This window comes from Notolabrus celidotus, chromosome 22 (assembly GCF_009762535.1).
Source record: "Notolabrus celidotus isolate fNotCel1 chromosome 22, fNotCel1.pri, whole genome shotgun sequence".
Classification (NCBI taxonomy): domain Eukaryota; kingdom Metazoa; phylum Chordata; class Actinopteri; order Labriformes; family Labridae; genus Notolabrus; species Notolabrus celidotus.
The window spans coordinates 9,666,154-9,687,852 of NC_048293.1; the positions used below are offsets into that span (position 1 = coordinate 9,666,154).

At 38.4% G+C, this 21,699-nt stretch overlaps 1 protein-coding gene across 1 annotated transcript in view; it reads right to left on the reverse strand.

Moving 5' to 3' along the window:
- Window positions 1-18,330, reverse strand: part of LOC117806126 (brain-enriched guanylate kinase-associated protein) — a 98,835-nt gene extending 80,505 nt beyond the window's left edge. The window contains exons 1-4 of the mRNA XM_034674832.1: window positions 18,222-18,330; window positions 17,350-17,446; window positions 10,237-10,355; window positions 5,205-5,331 (exon numbers count right to left, since the gene is read on the reverse strand). Of these exons, the coding sequence (XP_034530723.1) occupies window positions 5,205-5,228 (24 nt within the window). The 5' untranslated portion in view covers window positions 5,229-5,331; window positions 10,237-10,355; window positions 17,350-17,446; window positions 18,222-18,330. The remainder of the gene's footprint in view (window positions 1-5,204; window positions 5,332-10,236; window positions 10,356-17,349; window positions 17,447-18,221) is intronic.
- Window positions 18,331-21,699: the final 3,369 nt, after the last annotated feature.

The window sequence follows — 21,699 nt, forward strand, 5'->3', positions numbered from 1 at the left end:
TACATAAATCTGTCTGTTTCCAAGCAACAAAGGGAAACTGTACAGATATTATAATTAGGATTCATGTCACTCAAACTCTTCTTTTCTTTCTTGTAACAACAAAACAATACGACAAAGGAAATGATAACCTCAGTGAAGATCACTGTCATTTTCTGCCTGTCTGCTGAGCTCTGTGTCTTACATCTTTGATTGTGGTTCACATAAATACAATCACATCACATTAATTATATGATGTAGAGTCTAAAAATAAGATAAATGCAGAGTTTCTGAAGGCAGCATGGTGGTTCAGCTGATGTCCCCTGTTACTCCTATTTCTTTTCTTGTTTTCATGCTGGGATTTGTTCAAGTACCCCCTTCAAAGATGTATTACTGATAAAAAATAAATAACATTTTGGTGTTTCTCCACTTTATTCTTACAGGCAAGTAAAATAAAACAATTCACTGTGTTTTATAGCCTTCTCTGATAAAAAGGTTTGATCAAAATACAACAGAATCTGTGATTCTCCTGCTCCACTGATTCATGTGCTTCCCAAGGAGACATTCAAAGGCCACTCAGTGTGACACTCTGCCAAACATGCACCACTCGCTGTGCAGAAAACATGATTACAGAGTCACAAATAAAAACCAACAACCTCATACAGCACAGCATGGTTGTATGCGTGAGCTCTGTGTGTATTTCTTTATGACCAGTGAAGCAATTCTGCTCAATGAGGGGAAATGAGCAGAACATATGGGTTTACGGAATAAAAGGTTTGCCTTCAAAGATGAGAAATCTACCGTGTGGAAAAAGAGGACTTCTGCATGGCCAGAATGGCAGCTGACATGAACATAAAACACAGCATGAGTCGCTTTGAGTATTAACTCTTCTTTTATTGCTTGGGGGGAAGACAAAAAAGGACACAAAGGATAATGGTTGTTTTGAAAATGTATCACTTAAATATTGCATCACTGTGTGTTCACTCAGTGGTAAAAAAAAAACTGCCGGTAGGGTTGAGCTTTTTCTATCCATACAGAAGTTTTTCTCTTGTTACAAAGAGGAAACTTATTCAAGCAATGTTTTTATAGGGAATCAATCAGTCATCAATCAATCTTTATTTATATAGTGCTACATCAAATAGCAGGTCTAGACCGTACTCTATGTTAAATTATTAACAAAGATCTAAGGACAGGATATGATACAGTCCCCTCTTACTGACAGGACTCAATCTTATCTCATTTTAATCCAACATGAGCATCAGTGGCAAGGACAAACTTCTCTTCAACAGGCAGAAACCTTGAACAGAACCAGACTCATGTTAAACAACCATCTGCTTCGACCAAGTTGGGGTTGGAAAGAGGGATAGAGGAGATTAAGAGAGGGAGAGAGCGATGATAGTGATGAGATGGATAGTAGTGGTAGTTGTAGTAGCTGTTGCCGCTGGAGTACGGCACACTTCATAGTCTCATAGAGGAGTCTACGAGACAATGGAACTTAAGGACTCCAGATAGGTCTATGGTTAGTAACTTGGGAGAGTTAAAGTAAGTGATGGGGGATGGGGACAAAATGGTTGAGATAGGATCCCAGTGTTTCTGTGTCAGTTCCCCCGGCAGTCTAAGCCTATAGCAGCATAACTAAGAGCTGGTCAAAGCCTGAGCCATTTCTAACCATAAGCTTATCAAAAAGGAAAGTTTTAAGCCAAATCTTAAAAGTAGAGAGGGTGTCTGCCTCCTGGACCCTGACTGGTAGATGATTCCAAAAGAGAGGGGCTTGATAACTGAAGGCTCTACTTCCCATACTACTTTGAGAGACTTTAGGTATGACAAGCAGGCCTGCATGCTGGGAGCATAGTGTTCTAGAGGGGTAATAGGGCACTATGAGCTCTTTAAGATACGAAGGTGCCTGATCATTAAGAGCTTTGTAGGTCAGAGGAAGGACTTCAGGGCGAAGTGACTACAGGGATTTTCTGTAAATGCATACTACCTCTTCTTTACTGAAAATATCTCAGCCTGGGCTCCAGTATATAAAGGTTTGTCTTCCTTATGCAACAGAGGAATGACATTGGTTCATCTTTCTTGACAAGGTCAAATTACAAGAACAGCTTTCTTATGTGTGTTCACAACGGATTTCTATAACTCTCAGTAGCCATGACCTCATGGCCCCACCTTGGTCTCACTGGTACAACGTAATAGTCCTCGAACTTGTGCGCCCTAATGTATTTGCTTCCTGATCTACAGAGTCACCTTAAACCAGAGCACTTTATTAACTTAGGAGATTAAATAACCAGTGCTGAGACTCATTTTAGCAGTGTATGAACATGTTGTACTGCAGAATGCACCTCATTTATTGTGTGATGCATTTGGCTGTTACCATATGTTGTTCTTTTTGGGGGGAAATTTTGCCCTTTCTGCTAGGTTTTTCCATTTTGTATTTCAACAAAAATGTAATTCTAAAGGACTATGTACTCAATAAGCATCCCTTACCATGTTTGAAAGATCAAACTCTGGAGCGAAATGTTAACAACACTGAAATTGATCTTTATGTTGTTAATCTGCTGTGATATTTTTCTTACATTATCCAAGAGATTTTATGGATTTCTTGCAATTATATGTGAATATGTCGGTAACAGTGAAGAGCACAGTATACATAAAATCCATTATTCTAGCTAGTTGAATCAAACTATAATTATTATTTAGGTCAAGCATACAGCTGGACGCATGTGGCAAGTTTTCATAAATAAATCAATAATACATCCATTGCTTCTTGGTTTTATATGGAGTAGTTTTAGAAGGAAATGTATCTGTATCACACTGCTTTAAACACAAACCCTCTGTGTTTTGTCTTTAAGAGTTTTGTAGTCAATGTGTGTGAACATGGTGGGTATGTTACAAATGAAACAAAAGGCTTATAAAATCAAGCTTTTTTGCTTTTGCATTTTGATGTGTCCCTGTAAGGGTATTCCAGCTCTGTGTCCTTGTGTTAAAACATTTTTTAAATATGGTTCTGTATCTGAACCTCCTTCCTGAAAAGCAGCATACCTCTGTAGTTCACCGGGAGGTCTACATGGAATCACACTCTCATACTCACTTCAGAAGTTCTCACAAATAGACTGTCAGCGAGTTGTTTCTGAGGTGTTATTGAGAAGTGGCAGAACACACTCCTTTGTGTTTTTCCTCTTTGGGAAGAGAAATAATTTCTCTGTATTTTCTTAACTCTTGAATGTGAGCCTTTAATTTCCCTCTAGTGGATAATAACGATGTCTTTGCATTGTTGTTCTGCTTTAGTGGCTGCATTGGTAGATGCAAATTTCCTTTTTAATAATTGATTTTTCTATGAAGGGCTTTTACAAAGTCAAACACTCATCAGTATGGTGACAGATAGTCTAAATTAGTGTCTGCACTACATATCTTGTATTTTACCGGTTAGTCAGTAAGAGATGCAATAATTTTTCAATAAATCTGTCAGTTTATCATCAAAAATGATCAGCAACTGTTTTGAAAATGGAGTAGAAATACTCACTTCTGCTGTTTTCCTTTGTTTTTCCCCCTTATCATTGAATTTTTCAAGGGTTTGGAGTTCTTGCCTTGTTGAATTACTGACTTTTTATTGAATAAACAGTCAGAAGATACATTGATTGGTTCTTTTACAGATAATGAAAATAGTTGGTATAGTTACAGCTTATAGTTACAGATATTATTTCTAAAGTAAAGTGGTCAGAAAGAGCCAAAACCTGTTTGAACTGAACTATTACTCCACTGTATTGCACTTCAGTGTACATTTTTAATGTACAGGCCTACTTGTTGTCCCTTTCTAGAAGCAGTGTGGGAGGTAGATCATTCAGTTATTAGGCCCCTCGTCTCTACCAGTAAGGGTTGGACAAGTGGGTTATTGACAGATGAAATAAACGAAATTAGCGCATACTGACGGTCCCTTACTCTACAGCAGCCTCTGCCATCAGTGAGTGATTGTTGTGTGAATGGGTAAATGTGACGAGTAGTGCAAAATCCCTATATAAGTACAAGTCCATTTACCAGTATACTTTTAAGAGGAAGCTTCAAACTTTCCTTTTTTGTCAGCTTATAGTTAGGGCTGCCTCAGGCTTGGACCACTTCTTAGTTATGCTGCTATAGCCTTAGCCTGCTTATAGCAAGGGTTCTGGCACACTGAGTTCCTGTCTCTCCCACTTTCTCCCTATCTGTGTGCTTCTATATCACACAACTGCATGTCACTAACTTTAAATCTTCATTTCCAACAGGACTCCCCCCACCAAAACTCATCAACATTCAGAACTCGGCCGCCCGGATCATCACCCGCACCAAATCATCTGACCCCATCACTCCTGTTCTCATCCAACTTCACTAGCTCCCTGTACAATACCGCATCCACTATAAAAACCTTCTCCTCACCTACAAAGCTCTCTACAACCTGGCCCCCACTTACCTCTGCGACCTCCTTCATGAATACACTCCCTCCCGCTCCCTCCGCTCAACCTCTGCTGGACTATTAACAATTCCACCGTCACGCCTCAGTACCATGGGTGCCCGAGCCTTCAGCTGCTTAGCACCCAGACTCTGGAACTCCCTCCCCCCACACATAAGACAGTCGGACTCCATCACATCATTCACATCCCATCTCAAAACTCACCTTTATTTACCTTATTCCCTCTAACTGGACTCTCTGCACCTGGACCTGCTTGACTCCAGCAGCTGCAACTATCAGTATGGCTCTTACTTTTCTTATCATGGCTATAAAACCACACATACTTTTACCATTATTACTGTCACTATGGCCATAAATCTGTTCATCTATTGTTTTTATTGTTGTCTCTGTTTCTTTTTGAAAACCCAACACAGGGCTGTCCAACATGAGTCTGGTTCTGCCGAGGTCTTTCCCACTCTTATTTTCTAAATGCTGTGAAGTGTTTGCACACAGTTGATTAATGTTAGGCACTGTAAATAATTAAGTGAAAAGGTTGGCCTAGGCCTGCTCTTTCTGTAAAGTGTTTTGAGAAGACATTTTTTTTGTTTCTGTTTATATCTTATTTAACTGTCTTACAGTATGTCCACTCTGGGAGTGACTTTTTACCTTCATGCTGGTTATATGTGATTTTTTTTTTTTGCTGCATCTCAGCCCTGTCCACATCCAAACTCACAGCCACATCAGCATCCCTGCTTCTTCCCTATTCATCTATTCTTCTTTCTCTCCTTCTTTGTCTAATACCACCTACCTCTGCAGTGTTGTGGAAACCCATCCTCCTCCTGTACCCTCTCACCTTCTTTTCAGCCTTTCTCTTGTCACCAGGTCTGTTTATGGACTGCTTTCTCTTCCTCTCTTGTCAGCAAAGGTGAAAGAAACTGTTGAGAGAAGACAAGAATGAGGCGGCAGGTGAAAAAAAAACACAGAAAAAGTAGAGCAAGATCAACTCTACTGCTGCTATTTTACATGAAAACCTCTCACTTGTTTCTTTCAACTTAGAGCCGTTCTCTCACTGGATTTTGAGTTTTTTTTAAAGGATAAGTTTCAATTTTTTGCAGAGAAAGATACTAATCTAAATCTGCACGAACCTGTATATTGGTATATGCATTCCACTGTAGTACACCTGCAGTCCAGTTGTAACATTTTTTAGCACCATGAACCTAGTAAGTAAAATATGAACTCAGCTGTGCTTGTTATTTAACAAATTCTCAGTTTTTTTACCCCCTAAATGATAGCCCTTGCTCAGAGCCTGGCAGAATACTTTTCTTGTAACACCATGGGAGATGGGAAAACTGCTGAGGAAATTAGGTCCATCATGTTGGTTACAGTTGGAGGAGCAGTGACACTCTCATTATCTGGTTCCAGTCTGAGCGAGGGAGAAATTGATGGAAAATTTCATGACTACATGTCAGAAAAACTGCAGTGGTTTGAAACTGTCTGAACTGGACTTCATGTCCTATGGTAAGTAGGTTTGTTGATTTGGTAGAGAGGGATCATAAAACACTAAACACGGGCAATAAAAGGAAAAACACTGCAGGAGGAAGTGCCTTTGTGAGGAATGTTTTATATACTGCAGTTCAATCTAAGAGGTTGAGTTTATCTCCCCGTGTGCCACCCTCTTTTCAGCTGCGACTGTGCATGTGAATTATTCATAGCAAGGCACTGTAGTGAGTGAGAGAAAGCAAAGAGGCAATATCAACAGCACTTTAACCTTGAGCTGCAGCCACAGGTTTGTGTTGAAAGGTAAGATTCAATTAGACGAGTTAAGGAATATCTCATCCCCCTCTTGATTCCTCCTCCAAGCAGCTCAGCTGAGCGAATGCGAGAGCGGTTCACAGAGGAAGCAGATGATCAATAATAAAGCCGAAGGGCACTCAAAGAGCAAGCAGACCTCCACTAAGGTGATGCCCAGGTCTGACAACAGCACATTATATATGAAGAATCATGTTGAATGCAGGACCCCAGCATTCAGCTTTACATTGTATTACAGATCATTACACACTAATCCTTCTAGTACGGTATTACCAACTAAAGACATAAACAAGGTGAAAAAATATTGATTTAGAAATGATTTCATTGGGTAAGAAATGATGTATTATTACAGTAAAACAATAAAAAGCTGTTCTGATTCTATGGTCAGTAGTGCTTCCATGGCAACAGATTCTTACCTGCCTCCTTTGTGCGAATTAACATTAAAATAGGCATTTTAATTCACAGTCAAGTTTTAACATTAAACACTATTTGTAGTGCTGGAGTATACATGGATATCAAAAGTCTACACACCCCTATTAAGATGCCAGATTTTGTGATGTTAAAAAAGAGACCAAGATAAATCATGTCAGAACTTTTTCCACCTTTAATGTGACCTATAACATGAACAATTCAACTGAAAAAAAAAAGAAATAATTTAGGGGGAAGAATAAAAAGTTAAATAACTAAAATAATGTGGTTGCATAAGTGTACACACCCTCTTATAACTGCTGTTCTAGGAGGATTTTCCTTTCTTTTCCATAGTTGCATCTTACAACAAAAGTCATGGTCCACAGAGAGGTCCAAAGCATCAGAGGGATCTCATTGTTGAGACAGCCAGGAGAAGGGTACAAAAATGCTTCCAAGGCATTAGATATCCCATGGAACACAGTGAAGACAGTCATCATCAAGTGGAGAAAATATGGCACAACAGGGACATTCAGAGAACTTGACATCCCTCCAAAACTGATGAAAAGACTAGAAGAAAACTGGTCAGGGAGGCTTCCAAGAGGCCTACAGCAACATTAAAGGAGCTGCAGGGATTTCTGACCAGTACTGGCTGTGTACTACATGTGACAACATCTCTCCTATTCTTCATATGTTTCAGCTATGAGTAGGGTGGTAAGACAGAAGCCTTTTCTTATGAACAAAAACATCCAAGCCCAGCAATTTTTTTAAAAAACATACATGAAGTCTCCCAAAGGCATGTGGCAAATGTTTTATGATCTGATGAAACAAAGGCTGAACTTTTTGGCCATAATTCCAAAATCTATGTTTGGCATAAAAACAACACCACACATCACATAAAAAACACCAGACCCACAGAGAAGCATGGTAGGGGTAGCATCATGCTTTTGGCCTGTTTTTCTTCAGCTGGAACCAGGGCCTTAGTCAAGGTGGAGGGAAGTATGAACTGTTACAAACACCAGTCAGTTTAACACAAAACCTCCAGGCCTCCGTTAGAAAAATGAAGATGAAGAGGAATTTCACCTTTCAACATGACAACAAACAAAAGCATACATCCAAATCAACAAAAGCATGGCTTCACCAGAAGAAGATGGAAGTTTTGGAATGGCCCAGCCAGAGTCCAGACCTGAATCCAATTGAATATCTGTGGGGTGATCTGAAGAGGGCTGTGCACAGGAGATGCTCTCACTATCTGATGGGTTTGGAGCTTTTTTGTAAAGAAGAGTGGGCAAATATTGCCAAATCAAGATGTGCCATTCCAATAGAGTCCTACCACAAAAAAAAAAACTGTGCTGTAAGAAAATTTTAATTTAAAGGTGCTTCAAAAATCTATTAGTTAAAGGGTGTGTACACTTATGCAGCCATATTATTTTAGTTTTTTAGTGTTTATTCTTCCCCCTAAAAGATTTTATTTTTTTCTTTTCAATTGAATTGTGCACGTTATAGGTCACATTAAAGGTGGAAAAAGTTCAGACATGATTTATTGGTCTCAATTTTTTACATCACAAAACCTGGCATTTTAACATGAGTGTGTAGACTTTTGATATCCACTGAATATTGACCAGCTTGCTGTTGTTGCCTGGACTGAGGATGGGATCTTGCATCATCTGTCAGAGATCGTTCAGTTGCTCCTCAGGCTGCTCTCATACCTGTGCAAGACCAGCTTGAGACAGAAACCAATGGTTTTTTCCATTTACAAATTCAAAATGCTAACAGAAACTAACATTTATTCAACAGGCCAACGTGAAATGTGCCAGACTATTTTTCACAGATTTATTTGATATTCTGTGATCAGGTTGTACCTGCTGTTACTATTGCTGTTGAGAATGAATCCCTACTGTTGGGAGGTTTTGATCAATCAGAATAAATCAGACAAATGTACCTATTATTATTTACATGTGCACAAAGATCAAACGCCAAGACTGACATGAAATGCAAGTTTACAACCAAAAGTTGAATTAGTTCTTCCTTTGAAGTTCTTCCTACTTCATCTTCCAGACAACAACTAACTAATTGGTGAACAGCTGCCTGCCATGACTGGATAGGCGGAGAGAGTGAGACAGACAGACTGCAATAATAACAAAAAAATAATAAAAGAGGTGACTGTAATAATAGCAATGCCAACTGTATTTATAATGGTAGAGATATGACTAATGCTAATGGTTATGCCAAGGTACACAAGAAAAGTGTGAATGTGTGGCCTTTTCAAAATGTAACAGTGTTTATCTATTGACTGAAAGAAAACCGACAAATGTGCTGAGAGAAAGAATCCATATCAAATCCCCTGAGGGCTTCCTGTTCAGAAAGCCGCGAATCTCAGGAGACGCTGGGTTAACCAAAGAGTGAACAGCATTGATGAGGAACACTTCAGAAACCCTGCTGATAAATTATAGCACATTGGTGTAGAGAGCTAATACTTAACTGATTGCACCTTTGGACACTGGAATAATTTAAACAGCTTCCTTAAGAGAAAAGTAAATGCGTATGCAAAGTTTCCTGGCATGTTTTTTAGTCTTACAAATACACACAACCCCCACTTTTGATCAAACCGGAGCAGTTTATTGATCCCTTTCTTGTAAATTTCATCTTGTCCTCTAGTTAATTCTTCTCACTAGCTCAGCCAGAATGTTTAGAAATTAAATGTGCAATACAGTTTGAGACTTTCAGTTGTTATTGATCGGCTTTGCAGGCAGAACTGCTTGTTATCTGGAAGCTATTACAAGCCATCACCTACCTGGGTTGTGCAATTTGTTTTAGATTGAAGCATTTTATCACCTGCTTCTCCAACACCTGTGGGCAGTTTTATGGTCGCTGTTATGTCAGCAAAGACGACACTACTCACACATGTTCGGCTCATCAGGATGAGTTAGGAGCTTCAGATTGAACAGATGAATGGGGATGCACAGGAACGGCTTTCCCAGAGGATACATAAAAAAGCAATACATTATTGTAGCCCTAAAAAGAGCTGTGGATGCCTCAGTACTCAAGATTATAGATTTGTCAGGATGAACAACAATATCTTTCACACTCTGTATGAGGAAATGCCATGTAGGAAAACATTTCTAATGAGCAATTTGGCCTTTTAGTAGCAGACTCTGGGTAATTATTGTGTTAGCGAAAGTATTTCCTCTCTCTTCTTCCCTCCTACTCTCTTGCATCTTTCACTTCTATCTATATGCGTTGGTGGAAAAAAATGCAGGCTTGCAAGTTGAGTACTAGGAGTGTAGGAGAAAAACACAACACCACCACCATTAATCTCCATTATTTGCAAACATATGGACACAAAGATGGCAGCAGAACAGCTCCAAGGCAGGGTCCACATTAATAATTTAAACCCACACAGACAGTGATGTAGCTGCATGCAAAATAGTAAGAATATATCTTACTGCATTAAATGTTTTAATACATTTGCTGGAAACTTAACTGACCTCCACTTATTGGTCCCATACATCCCCAAATATAGCACCAGTGGTTGTTTTCAGCAGAGTAGTGTTTAATCTGTGCCTGGGGAAAATAACCAATATACAGCAGACAGATTCAGTCGCTGAGTGTTGTCAGCTACCTACCTAGTCTGTCTGTCACTTCTGCTATTTGTTTACTTCAGTGCCCGGCTATCAGCTCTTGCAGGCGCCTTTGCAATTTCTACTCTCTGGCTTCTGGGCCCCAGAAAGGTCTGCAAAAGTCCCTGGGGATCATCAAACATACGAATAGGTCAATGGTGGTGCACCTCTGCACTGACACTCTCATACAGGCCACACAAAAATAGATACAATTCAATAATTCCCAAAAGGCTTAAAAAAAGAAATGTAAGCACAGATGTAAGGAAGAAGGGAAGTCAATGCAGGATTCAGGACACGGTGGGTCTTAAAGCTCCTGTAAGGGGTTTTAGCTGATAATGAAACAGACTGATGCTTTTAAATGACCTACAAAAAGAAAACAATACCATCAGTGACAAGATTCATTATCTATATATTTTTATTGATCATGCCTGAATTCCAGGCACAAAGAGAAGGTGTTGGATAAAGGGATTTTTCTGCACGCTACCGAAACAACCTTTTTTGTTGCCCCCCATTTTCAACAGCAAAGATTTGTAAGTTATACATTTAACTGTTTATAGACAAGATGAGATTGATGAGAAAAAACACAACTTTTGCATGTATAAAACAAAATCATTCAGTTTATTGCCTATCATATTATTTGTTATCTGCTTGACTCTACATCTGAGAATTGGTTTCTTAAAGCTCCTGTGAGAGACTTCACGTGATGTACTTTCCTGTACATGTGTAAGAAGTGTTTTCTGATAAATAAAACATTTTCCTGCTTTCTTTTAATCATCACTTACTCACTGTGAATATTCGATGTGGAAATAAATGTAGAAAAAACAAAATTGATGGATTCGGTTCAAGCAGATGGCTGTCTAACATGCATCTGCTCGAGGTTTCTGCCTGTTAAAAGGAAGTTTTTCCTTGTCGCTGTAACTAGCTAAATACTGCAAGGTGCTCTGCTCATGGTGGATTAAGTTGAGATAAGATCGAGTCCTGTCAGTAAGAGGGGAGTGGATCGTATCCTGTCTTGATGTTGGGTCTTTGTTACAGTTTTGCTCAATTGTTAACACACAATTACTGGTGCTTGAGACACAATGACCACAACATGTAACCCATGCACCAACCCCCTGGACCAATTCTGCTAAACTACAAGCACAATTCCTGCTTTACACCCAAATTGCACTTTTTTCAAAACACTACACACAATTCTCTGCATTTGGCACAATTTTCATGAACTTAGGATTTTCAAAATCTAAAGTTAATTTACACTGACTCATCACATGGGCAAACACCTGTCACACAGTTTTACAATTAGCAATCAGAGCTATATTTCCCCCGCTGCTTGGCCAGGGAAAACATTGCTTGTGATGTGGATGACGTGCTGTGGCCAGACTAAAACAGAAGAGAGGATGCAGCATAGTTTAAATTTTTTTTTTTACTGTAACTGTATACAGTAAATTCAGTTGTTTTGTATGTAGACCACTGTATGTGCAACTCTGTGTTGGTTGGGATGCACACTGTGTACACTGTTTTGGGGGGGAAAATAAAATATATGTGTTGCCGTGTATTTGTGTGTTTTGAGTATGAAAACAATATTCTAAAATACTTTACATCACACTTATGTATGTACTGTCTGTAGTAAGTGTAACACTGAACAGAAAAAGGCCTAAGTCATTATGATGAATGGAGAAGAAGAGTTTCCATTCATCATAGTGTTTTACATTGAGCACATCAGTGTTCAACTGGTTCTTATAAATGTCTATTCATATGGTGGTTTGTGCGTGTCATTTGAAAACAGAATACCATTTTGAGAAGAAGTAACATTGATTTGAATTTAAAGTTTCATTTTGCAGGAGAATTGAGGGGTTTTGCCCGTTGTGTGTGTGTTTTTTGATTTGTGTGTAGAGTTCTGAGAGTATGAGGCATGCTTTCAGAAAATGTGTGTTAACAATAGAGAAAAACTGTAATAATTTAACATAAGAGTATGGTCTAGACATGCTATGTTTGTAAAAGCATCTTGAGATAACGTTCATTGTGATAGATTGAAGTCTTTATTTTGTAAAATAATACAAAAACAGTATTCAAAACACGTGAACAAGAGGAAAGAAAAGACGATAAAGTCCTTCTTGAAACATCTTTGATACTATGTGTGAAAATGAGCAGGAAGGCCTAAAACTGTATAAAACTACAACATGGAAATTGTCCCATTGCGGATGCTCTCATTTGCTTATGTAGGTCATGAAGAGGCAACAGTGTTAGAAACTCTTCACAGGGCTTTACCTTTGAGCCAGTGAAGGATTAGATCATTGCTAACAGTACATCAGTTTGTACTTTGACACTTGTATTTACGTTTCCCTTCCACATATAGCGACACGGCAGCTTTCCTTTGCCTCCTTTGATGTGTGAATTTACGCTCTGATAACCCTCTGTGTGTCTGGGTCACTCCTGGGTGACACTGTTCTCCTCTTTGAAGGGTGAAAGGGTGATTTGTTTTATCCTTGTGGACGCAAAACCCGTTGCAAGGTGAATCACACCCTAAAAACAGAGAAGCATCCTCCTCCTGTTCCCATGGAAACAAGACAGAATTAACTGGCATCAGGTGAAGGATGCATCAGGTGAAGTCATCCTGTACATTTACTATTTCCCCCTCATTCCTCCTTCTTCTCTTTCCTTCCTCACTCATTTAATCTTTGACTTTCCTCCCCTCTTCTGCAAACTATCAGCCTTGTCCATCTGCTTCCCCCACAACCTTGCTGCTTGTCTTGACAATGAGAGGCTACAGTTGCTATGGAGATAACGACGGCACCATCTCCATTAATAAAATTTAGGGAACATGTCTACACACGCCTGCCATATGAGCAGATGGCAAATTCCACCAATATCATAATTTGTTTCCTGCCTCCTGCAGATCACTGTTGATGTTCATGGTGTTTATGTTTCAGGTAGTGCCTCTTTGTGCAGCCACAAGGACAGGGCAATGATAGACACTGTGATGTGATTGGTTGATTTAACCAATCTAATAACAGTTAGTTATGCTGGGTGTTAGCCATAAATGGGGGATGGCCAAGGTTAAAGCTTCATTACCAAACAGATCAGCACTGTTTTTAATTCAGCATATTCACACAGCTGCCATTTTCCTGGAATGACATGCTCAAAAACTGTTATGTCTCTGTTGTATGTTCTGCAAATTTTGATCTTGAAATTTAGATAGATTAAAAGATTAAAACTCTAATTATGGAGCACCCTTTGAGAAGTTGTGCACACTGAAAAGAACAGCAACATTTCTCCACATTTAGCTCCAAAACATCATAAAACAGTAGTGTGAAGTTTTCAAAAGTCACATTTTTATCACATTTAGAGTAATATTTGTGATCTTTTAATTTTGTTATGACAAATATATTTAAGTTAAAATCACTGTTAAATCTAAATTTTAAATGTTAAATCTAAATGTTAAATGTTAAATTTAAATGCTAAACATGAATCCAAATGTTAATGTTAAATCTAAATATGAAATGTTAAACATAAATGTTAAATATGAATCTAAATGCTAAATGTTATATCTAAATGTTGATTTTTAAATCGTAATGTTAAATGTTGAATCTAAATGTTAAATCCAAATGTTGAATCTAAGTGTTAAATCCAAATGTTGAATCTAAATGTTAAATCCAAATGTTGAATCTAAATGTTAAATCCAAATGTTAAATGTTAAACATAAATGTTAAATACAAATCTAAATGCAAAATGTTACATCTAAATGTTGATTTTTAAATATTAATATTAAATGTTGAATCTAAATGTTAAATGTTAGATATAAATGTTAAATCCAAATGTTGAATCTAAATGTTAAATCCAAATGTTGAATCTAAATGTTAAATCCAAATGTTGAATCTAAATGTTAAATCCAAATGTTAAAAGTTAAACATAAATGTTAAATACAAATCTAAATGCAAAATGTTACATCTAAATGTTGATTTTTAAATATTAATATTACATGTTGAATCTAAATGTTAAATGTTAGATATAAATGTTAAATGTTGCTCTGCTATCCCAAATATTAAGGTAATATGCAAATTAACACTGCCGCCCAGTTGAAGTACCAAAATAAAAGCTTCATAACTTTACAAACAGCACCCCTTAGCCAATGATATGCTAGCTTTGATTTAACTTTCTGGTAATGTGATGTTTGCTAGTATATGGCTGAATGCTAGCACTAGTTGTTGTTTGTTTTCTGTTAAAATATGGCTTGATGTCCCTTTTGATTTTCACTTAAAATATTTTAAATTTCTCATTAAATGAAATGATAACTCAAAGATAGGCTTCATTTACAATAGAAATAACCCGAAACAAACAGTTTGCCATGATGACAGTATGTTAGTTTAATTTCCCACCATGAGTGTGACATTCAAGGAGAATTAATTCCTCTTTTGGAATATATTAAGTCTCACACTAAACAGTTTAAGGTGTACTTCAAAGTATAGGCTAATCTTTTAAAATGGCCAGAGATTAAGAACGTGTTGTGACAAAAAATCAAGGTGCAGTCAGGCTGGATGAGGAAAAAACCCATAAAACAGATTAATCCACCCTTTCCTCTACAGAATAAACTTCAAGTTTGATGTAACTCCACTGCAAGGCATGGTGTGAGAAATGTAGTCCTATAGGAGGAGTGGAGGAGAGAAGAGGCTAAAGTCAACCAGGAAGGGAGAGGAGAGAGGTGACTCTAGAGGTCATGTGTGTGTGTGTGTGTGTGTGTGTGTGTGTGTGTGTGTGTGTGTGTGTGTGTGTGTGTGTGTGTGTGTGTGTGTGTGTGTGTGTGTGTGTGTGTGTGTGTGTCTTATTGATTGGAGGACATTAAAAGACAGCAGGGGAAGGAGCGACACCTCCCAATTACATGACCAGTTGCATTTCAACCTAATTTTGATACTTCTAATTTGCAGATACCATCAACACAATAAGTTGTTATTAGTTGTCAGCTTCAAATTCAGGCAGAGATAAAAACAAAGATTAAGTTGAAGCTAACAGTTTTGCCTTTAAAATTGTTCTTACTGCTCTGATTTTGAGAATACAGGAAGCCGGTTTTCACAAGCATGAAAGACCAAACTGAAGGTGCTTGTTGTTCTGCCAGCACCCTGGAGGCCAATGCAACAGAGCAGTTAGCCGCCAGCACAGAGCCAGGACAATGCACCGTGTGCTGCCAGTCAGTGGGATACTGCTCGTTTCTTCTTTTCCTTCCATTTAACTGGGTAAAGGAAAGAAATGTGCCCCTGCCTCTGTCCCTCATTCATGCAGGAGCTATTTTTTTCTTCCTCTCCTTAGCATGCTCACAATAAAGAGAGTGGTGTATTATCCAACAGCACCTGGACTCTGGTGTGTGTGCACTGTCATTACTGTTTGGCTCTAAAAGCAGTGTTAGGAGCTGAGGTGTTCTGTGCTCATGAGTAATATAGCTTTTGTTGAACCACCTCAGGGCCCCAGTGGAGTAAATACACCGTGTCCTGAATCCTGTAAGTAATCCCAAATGTTGAAGTTGATGTAATCTGACTCAAACTGCAGAAACCGAGAAAATTGAGGAGCCAACTCAAACAAAAAATGGCAGCTAGATTTTATCTTTCACCTTTCACCCATCAAGGCAATTAAATAAGCTGCTCATCCTTGAAGGCAGACACTGGTTGCTCCTTTGTGACTAATTACTGCGTGAATTAGAAGTCAAGAGGGAAAAAATAGAATTAACAGACATATTGCACACATACCACCGCTCCTTCATGTAGCCTGGAGAGACAGAAGGACTAAAGGTGGAAATAATGACTCAGTCATGCAATCATGACACATTGTGAAATTTTCATGACAATGAAAATTGATGTCAAGAGACCAAGTTAACTGAAAAATGACTGTCTGTCACCTGAAGAGGAGCCAGCTGAACCAAAGGCTGCTACACTTTCTCAGTGTCTGATTCAGGAGCATGGCAGTTTCAGGTCTTCAATTCACTTTATTTCCTGCTCTTTCAAAAGATATAATATTCATTCATTCAATATATGTGTGTATATATATATATATATATATAAATGAGATTTTCATTTTATAATTGTATATTTCATACGTATATACTGTATATATAAACAAATTATGAAATTATAAAAAGTTTTAATCTTTTATCTCTTGTTGTTTTTATTCTTCCAATATTGTTTTATTACCTTTTATTTGTCTTCCTCACATTTCTCTTTTATTGTCTTTTTTTCTTTATTATTTGTAAAGCACTTTGTAACCCTGTTTTGAAAAGTGCTATATAAATAAATATTATTATTTATATTATCATAGGGATGTGGGCGTTTTTTTTGTGTTTTTGTTGTCATCCTTGCTAATCTGCACCGGAGTTGCAAATTGAGCCCGAAAAGCCAGCCTAATATTGAGCCTGTCAATCTAGTACTGCCACCCACCACTCGCCAGAGTGATAGCTTTGGTTATGGTCTACTGCCATAATGCCACAATACTCTACTAACCAATTGTAAAAGAAGATGACAGATGGTATCTTGTAGTGTGGTGCAGTTTGGCAGTATTTTGATCAAGCAAATGGAGGTAAAATTGTATGTCAACTGTGTCTGGTGAAACTGGTATGTAATAGACCATTAACCTGCAAGGTGGTCCAACAGCTATTTCATCCCTTATTTTCACATGTGTTGTGGTCAGTGTTGTGTATGAAATATATTTTCTGTATTGGCAGGTTTACTGATGTGCATCATGTCTGTGAGTGAGCCCTATTGAGCTGCACCTGGCCTGAGCTCCTGTCTAATCATGCATCCTATTGAACAGGGAGGAGATGTGCTGCAGCACCACGTGTTATCACCCAGCTAATTGTGTTTAGACTTTGGTACTCAAGATTAATTTCCTGCAAACCAACATCTGACATCTGAGGGTTTAAATGAGACGATCTTTATCAAATCCTGCTGTATGGCTGCTACATGTCGATTGAATGGGGATTTATTTAATGAGATTTTAAACTGCACTGACAGGCTTTCCACATTTTGCTTCAGCGTGCTTAGAATTCAGATGAAACTAAATCAAATCTCCAGTGAACTTCAGGGGAAATAATCTACACAGGTAATAGGCAGATTTTTTTCTTTGGCGTGGATGTTTCCTTACCTGTGGGGAGAGGAGGCTGCTCAGTGTGGGAATAACCTTCAGGGAGATTAGAAATAAGACTTCTGTATTTCCAAGATCAGAGGGAAACGGCAAATCCCTGTGGATGCATAATTATGAGGAATGAGGTCTGACTGAAGTTGGACTTAGAAATGACCTGTTACATAAATGCACAGACACAAAAGCTGTAAATCCTGATTACTAATGTTGATTAAATTGTCAAATACCTATCACAAGCTTGAAAACCCCCAGTTAACATATACAAATTGAGTATTTTGTCATGCTCAGGCAGTTGGATCTGTTCAAGCAATAGATTAAAATGAAATTGCTGCAGCCAGAGCTTTTTTGCTGCTAATGTAGCTAACGGCAATGACCTGCAGATACTTTGGGTCTCTGAACTAGAATGAGAAATCTTAACAGCTAGTTACTGGGTATAATGAAATGTGGTAAAGCTTTCATGGTTACACAATCCTTTAATTTACCGTGTTAGCATGATGATGTTAACATTTAGCTTACAGAGTCACATAGTTGCTAACTTGGCTTCAGAGTCATTACGAAATTGATCAAACATTTTTAATCCACTAATCAATTGGCTAATAATCTGGCTCTAACAGGAACATCAAAATCCATACATCCACACAGCACAGTTTCTTTTTTTTGTGTAAAACCTCAATCTGTCAAACATAAATGATAGAGACCAACAAGACACACACACACACACAGTGACACGCTCATATCCTCAAATCCATAATGTCCGATTAATACCTGCAGCCCCCCAACCATTGCGGATTAAAGATCAGATACCAGATGAGATCAAGGCTGGGAGAAAATAAATCAATAGATAAGTCCTTCACTTTAATAAAGCAGAAACAAACCTGAGACATTTCATTAAAAAGGACTGACTGATGTGGATCTGGTTGGTAGCGGAGGCAGGGAATCACATTGGCACTGTAATGTTACGCCTGGCCATAAGCTGCATCTCTGGGGGTTTGAAAGTAAACACAGGAGCCAAATTGAAACGGGGGATACAAAACTGGAGACCTAACAGAAGATTATATCAACTCTGAGGAGATTGATCGTTTTCTTCTTCACTCACATCTGCTCGTAGGTCTGTTTATAACCGGGTGATCTTATTTCTGCCTTTCTTGGTTGAATGCAGATTGAGAGAACATAAAGGATTTTCTATAATCTTAATAACCATTTCAAATTACTCATCGAGTAATTGATGCTTAATTGCATTCATACAGGTTTCCCTTTTAAGATCGCACACCTTGGGGAATTATTGTTGTCTAGGTAAATGATCAATGAATAACAAGCTTATTTTGTCCATAGAGGACCTGTCATTTGATGTGCAGATATGAAAGAAAAAAAAGTTGCACACAGAGTAAAGTAAAGACAAAGTCCACCGACAGTTTTGGCAAGGAACTGAAACTCTCAGTCTTGCGTACATTGTTATATCTCGTTTGAAATTAACATTGACCCGTATGAACTTATGTTTATTAATTAACATAAGATCTCTTACTTACTTCCCTTACATAACGTAATACGTAACATACAATTTTGGTGCCTGATAGTGCTAGTTTTGGTAACTTAAATAGCTCCAACCCTTTTGATGGATTCACCACTTATTTGTCATGCTTTCACAATAACAAAGGTCCACTGAGATCGCCTTATAATTGATAATATGACAACTAGGGGCGGGAGTCACAGGGTAACTCATGATGTGATACAATACTGATACATTGCAAGACAACCACGTTATGGTGATGCTTCACTTTAACGGATTAACTTAAGAATGGTAAATGGACTGTGTTTATATCACACTTTCTGTAGTCTTTTGACCATTTAAAGCACTTTACATTACAAGGCGCATTAACCCATTCACAGCACATTCTTCATTCTTACACTGATGGCAGAGGCTGCTATGTAGAGCACTTCAAGTTTGACTAATCCCATTCACACACCGATTCAGGGTTAAGCATCATGCCTAAGCACTTATACATATTTACAGCAGGACCTGAAATCAAACACCCACTATTCTGATTGTGAGATGACCAACCCTACCACTAAGCCACAGCTGCTCCATAAAAAGGTTAAGTGCAGGATTTATGTCAACCACCGCGAGTCATGAACTAATAATGCATTGATGAGAGTTTGATTAGAGTGCCATATTGTTTTTAAACCCCCTCTTCCTAAAAAAAAGATCAATACTTAGTGCCATTTCCTCGTTTTTCCTGGTTGTTTGACGTCCGCCATTTCCAAGATCTTTACTGCAGATCTAATAATGTGTGGGAGAAATGAGACTCATTATTATTAGCCTTCTGAACTGTAAGTCATACAGTCTGACGGAAGGAAGATATATTTCCCTGCCCTTGGGAAGGATGAGGGGAGACTGTGGACAGCAAGAAATGGACTAAGAATAGGAAAGGGCATTATTATGTATGACATGTACGCACTGTGTCGGGGAAGTCGCTCAATATCACTTCACAAGAAGGGGGAACAAGTCGGTCTGAATTCCTTCAGGTTCCCTTTTTTGTATGTCCTTGGTGGTATTTATTTTTTTAAACTAACGATGAGATTCTAGAGAAATTAGTGTCACGTGATGTGACTAATAGAACTCTCCTTGTGGACTATTGTTGCTTTACTTACACTCCAAAGCAATTGTAACTAGTGTCTTTAAATTGGACTTGCCATATATTGAATTAGCCTAACCTCAGAAAAGCTAATACAGTATTATTAACATTTTAATGTCTTTTCATTAATAGTAGTTATAATTCAATACAAAAATAAAACACCAGAATTTCCAAATATGATGCACTTTTATTACTTTTGTTTTGATACTTAACACATTTTCCTGAAACTACTCAACTATAGACAAATCTGGCAAGGGCAGCAAAGCCACAAGTACTGGGACTCGGTGTCTTCTGCTGCCTGCTGACTGTGACAGCAGCAAAGATAGTTGAGGTAAAAATCTTAGACTGCTGCTGAAGAAGATGCTAGTCAGATGAACTCAACAGTATTTAGATTTGATATATCAGTCACAACAATAGTTTGATTTCATAATGGAGAAACAAAGCAAAATCTTGACCATTCGTCGTGTATTTGTGATGAATTGGTGTGTTATATAATATTATTCCACAATGCTGATGAATGTTAAACAATAACAGCTGCATTTAATCATCACGGACTGGTGCAAAAATGTTTTTAAAGATATTTATTAAGCTGCGTATTTTCTACTTTTTCTCAAAGCAGGGGGTCTGTTGTGAAAGTAAAGTTACAAAGGCAGTACTTTCAAGGACATCTTGCGCTCAAATGCCCAGACTTTGTAGAAAGACCCCATCACAGTGATGGTGGGTTGTTAACTTGATAACTCGTCTGATTTGTCTGTTGACGAGTGAGGAGTTTTTAGCTGGTTATGAAACAGACTGAAGGTTGGTACTTGTCGGTGTGTGAAGATTTACAGACCAGAAGTACCTGTGTTTACATTTTAGAAGAAGTTCAGAAAACACCATTTAGTAAAAAGCTTATAGTTAGAGCTGGCTCAGGCTTTGACCAGCTCTTAGTTATGCTGCTATAGGTTTCAACTGCCACACTGAGATCCTACCCCCTATGTCCCCACACCCCCCTCACTTACTTTAACTCTCCCTGTCCCATTAAAGTTACTAACCATAGACCTTCCTTGAGTCCCTGAGCTCCCTTGTCTCGTAGGTTCCTCTGAGTCGCTGCCATAGACAGCCTGCTGCTGTGGCATTCCTGACTCTAGCTTCTACGGAGGTGCTAGACTCCAGGGCAACAGCTACTACAACTACTATCCGTCTCATCTCTCTCTCTCTCTCTCTCTCTCTCTCTCTCTCTGTCTGTCTCTCTCTCTCTCTCTCATTCTCCTCAATCCTCTTTCCAACCCCAACTCGGTCAAAGCAGATGGCTGTCTAACATTAGACTCTGATACTGCTGGAGGTTTCTGCCTGTGAAAAGGAAGTTTTTCCTTGCCACTGTAACTAGCTAAATACTGCAAGGTGCTCTGCTCATGGTGGATGAAGATGAGATAAGAGCGAGGGGATGGGTCGTAACCTGTCTTGATGTTAGGTCTTTGTTAATAATTTCACATAGAGTATGGTCTAGAGCTGCTATGTTTGTAAAAGGATCCTGGGATAATGTTTGTTGTGTTTGGTGCTAAACAAATAAAGATTGATTGATTGATTGATTGATTGAATGATTAATAAAATAAAGGACAGATCAGTGAAGAGACAAGACGTACCTCTTTGTCCAACGGAATTGCCTAGGCCAACACAAAATGTAAAATTCCACACAGTAGCTTTGAGAGAGGGATTATGAATACATGATTTTATCTGT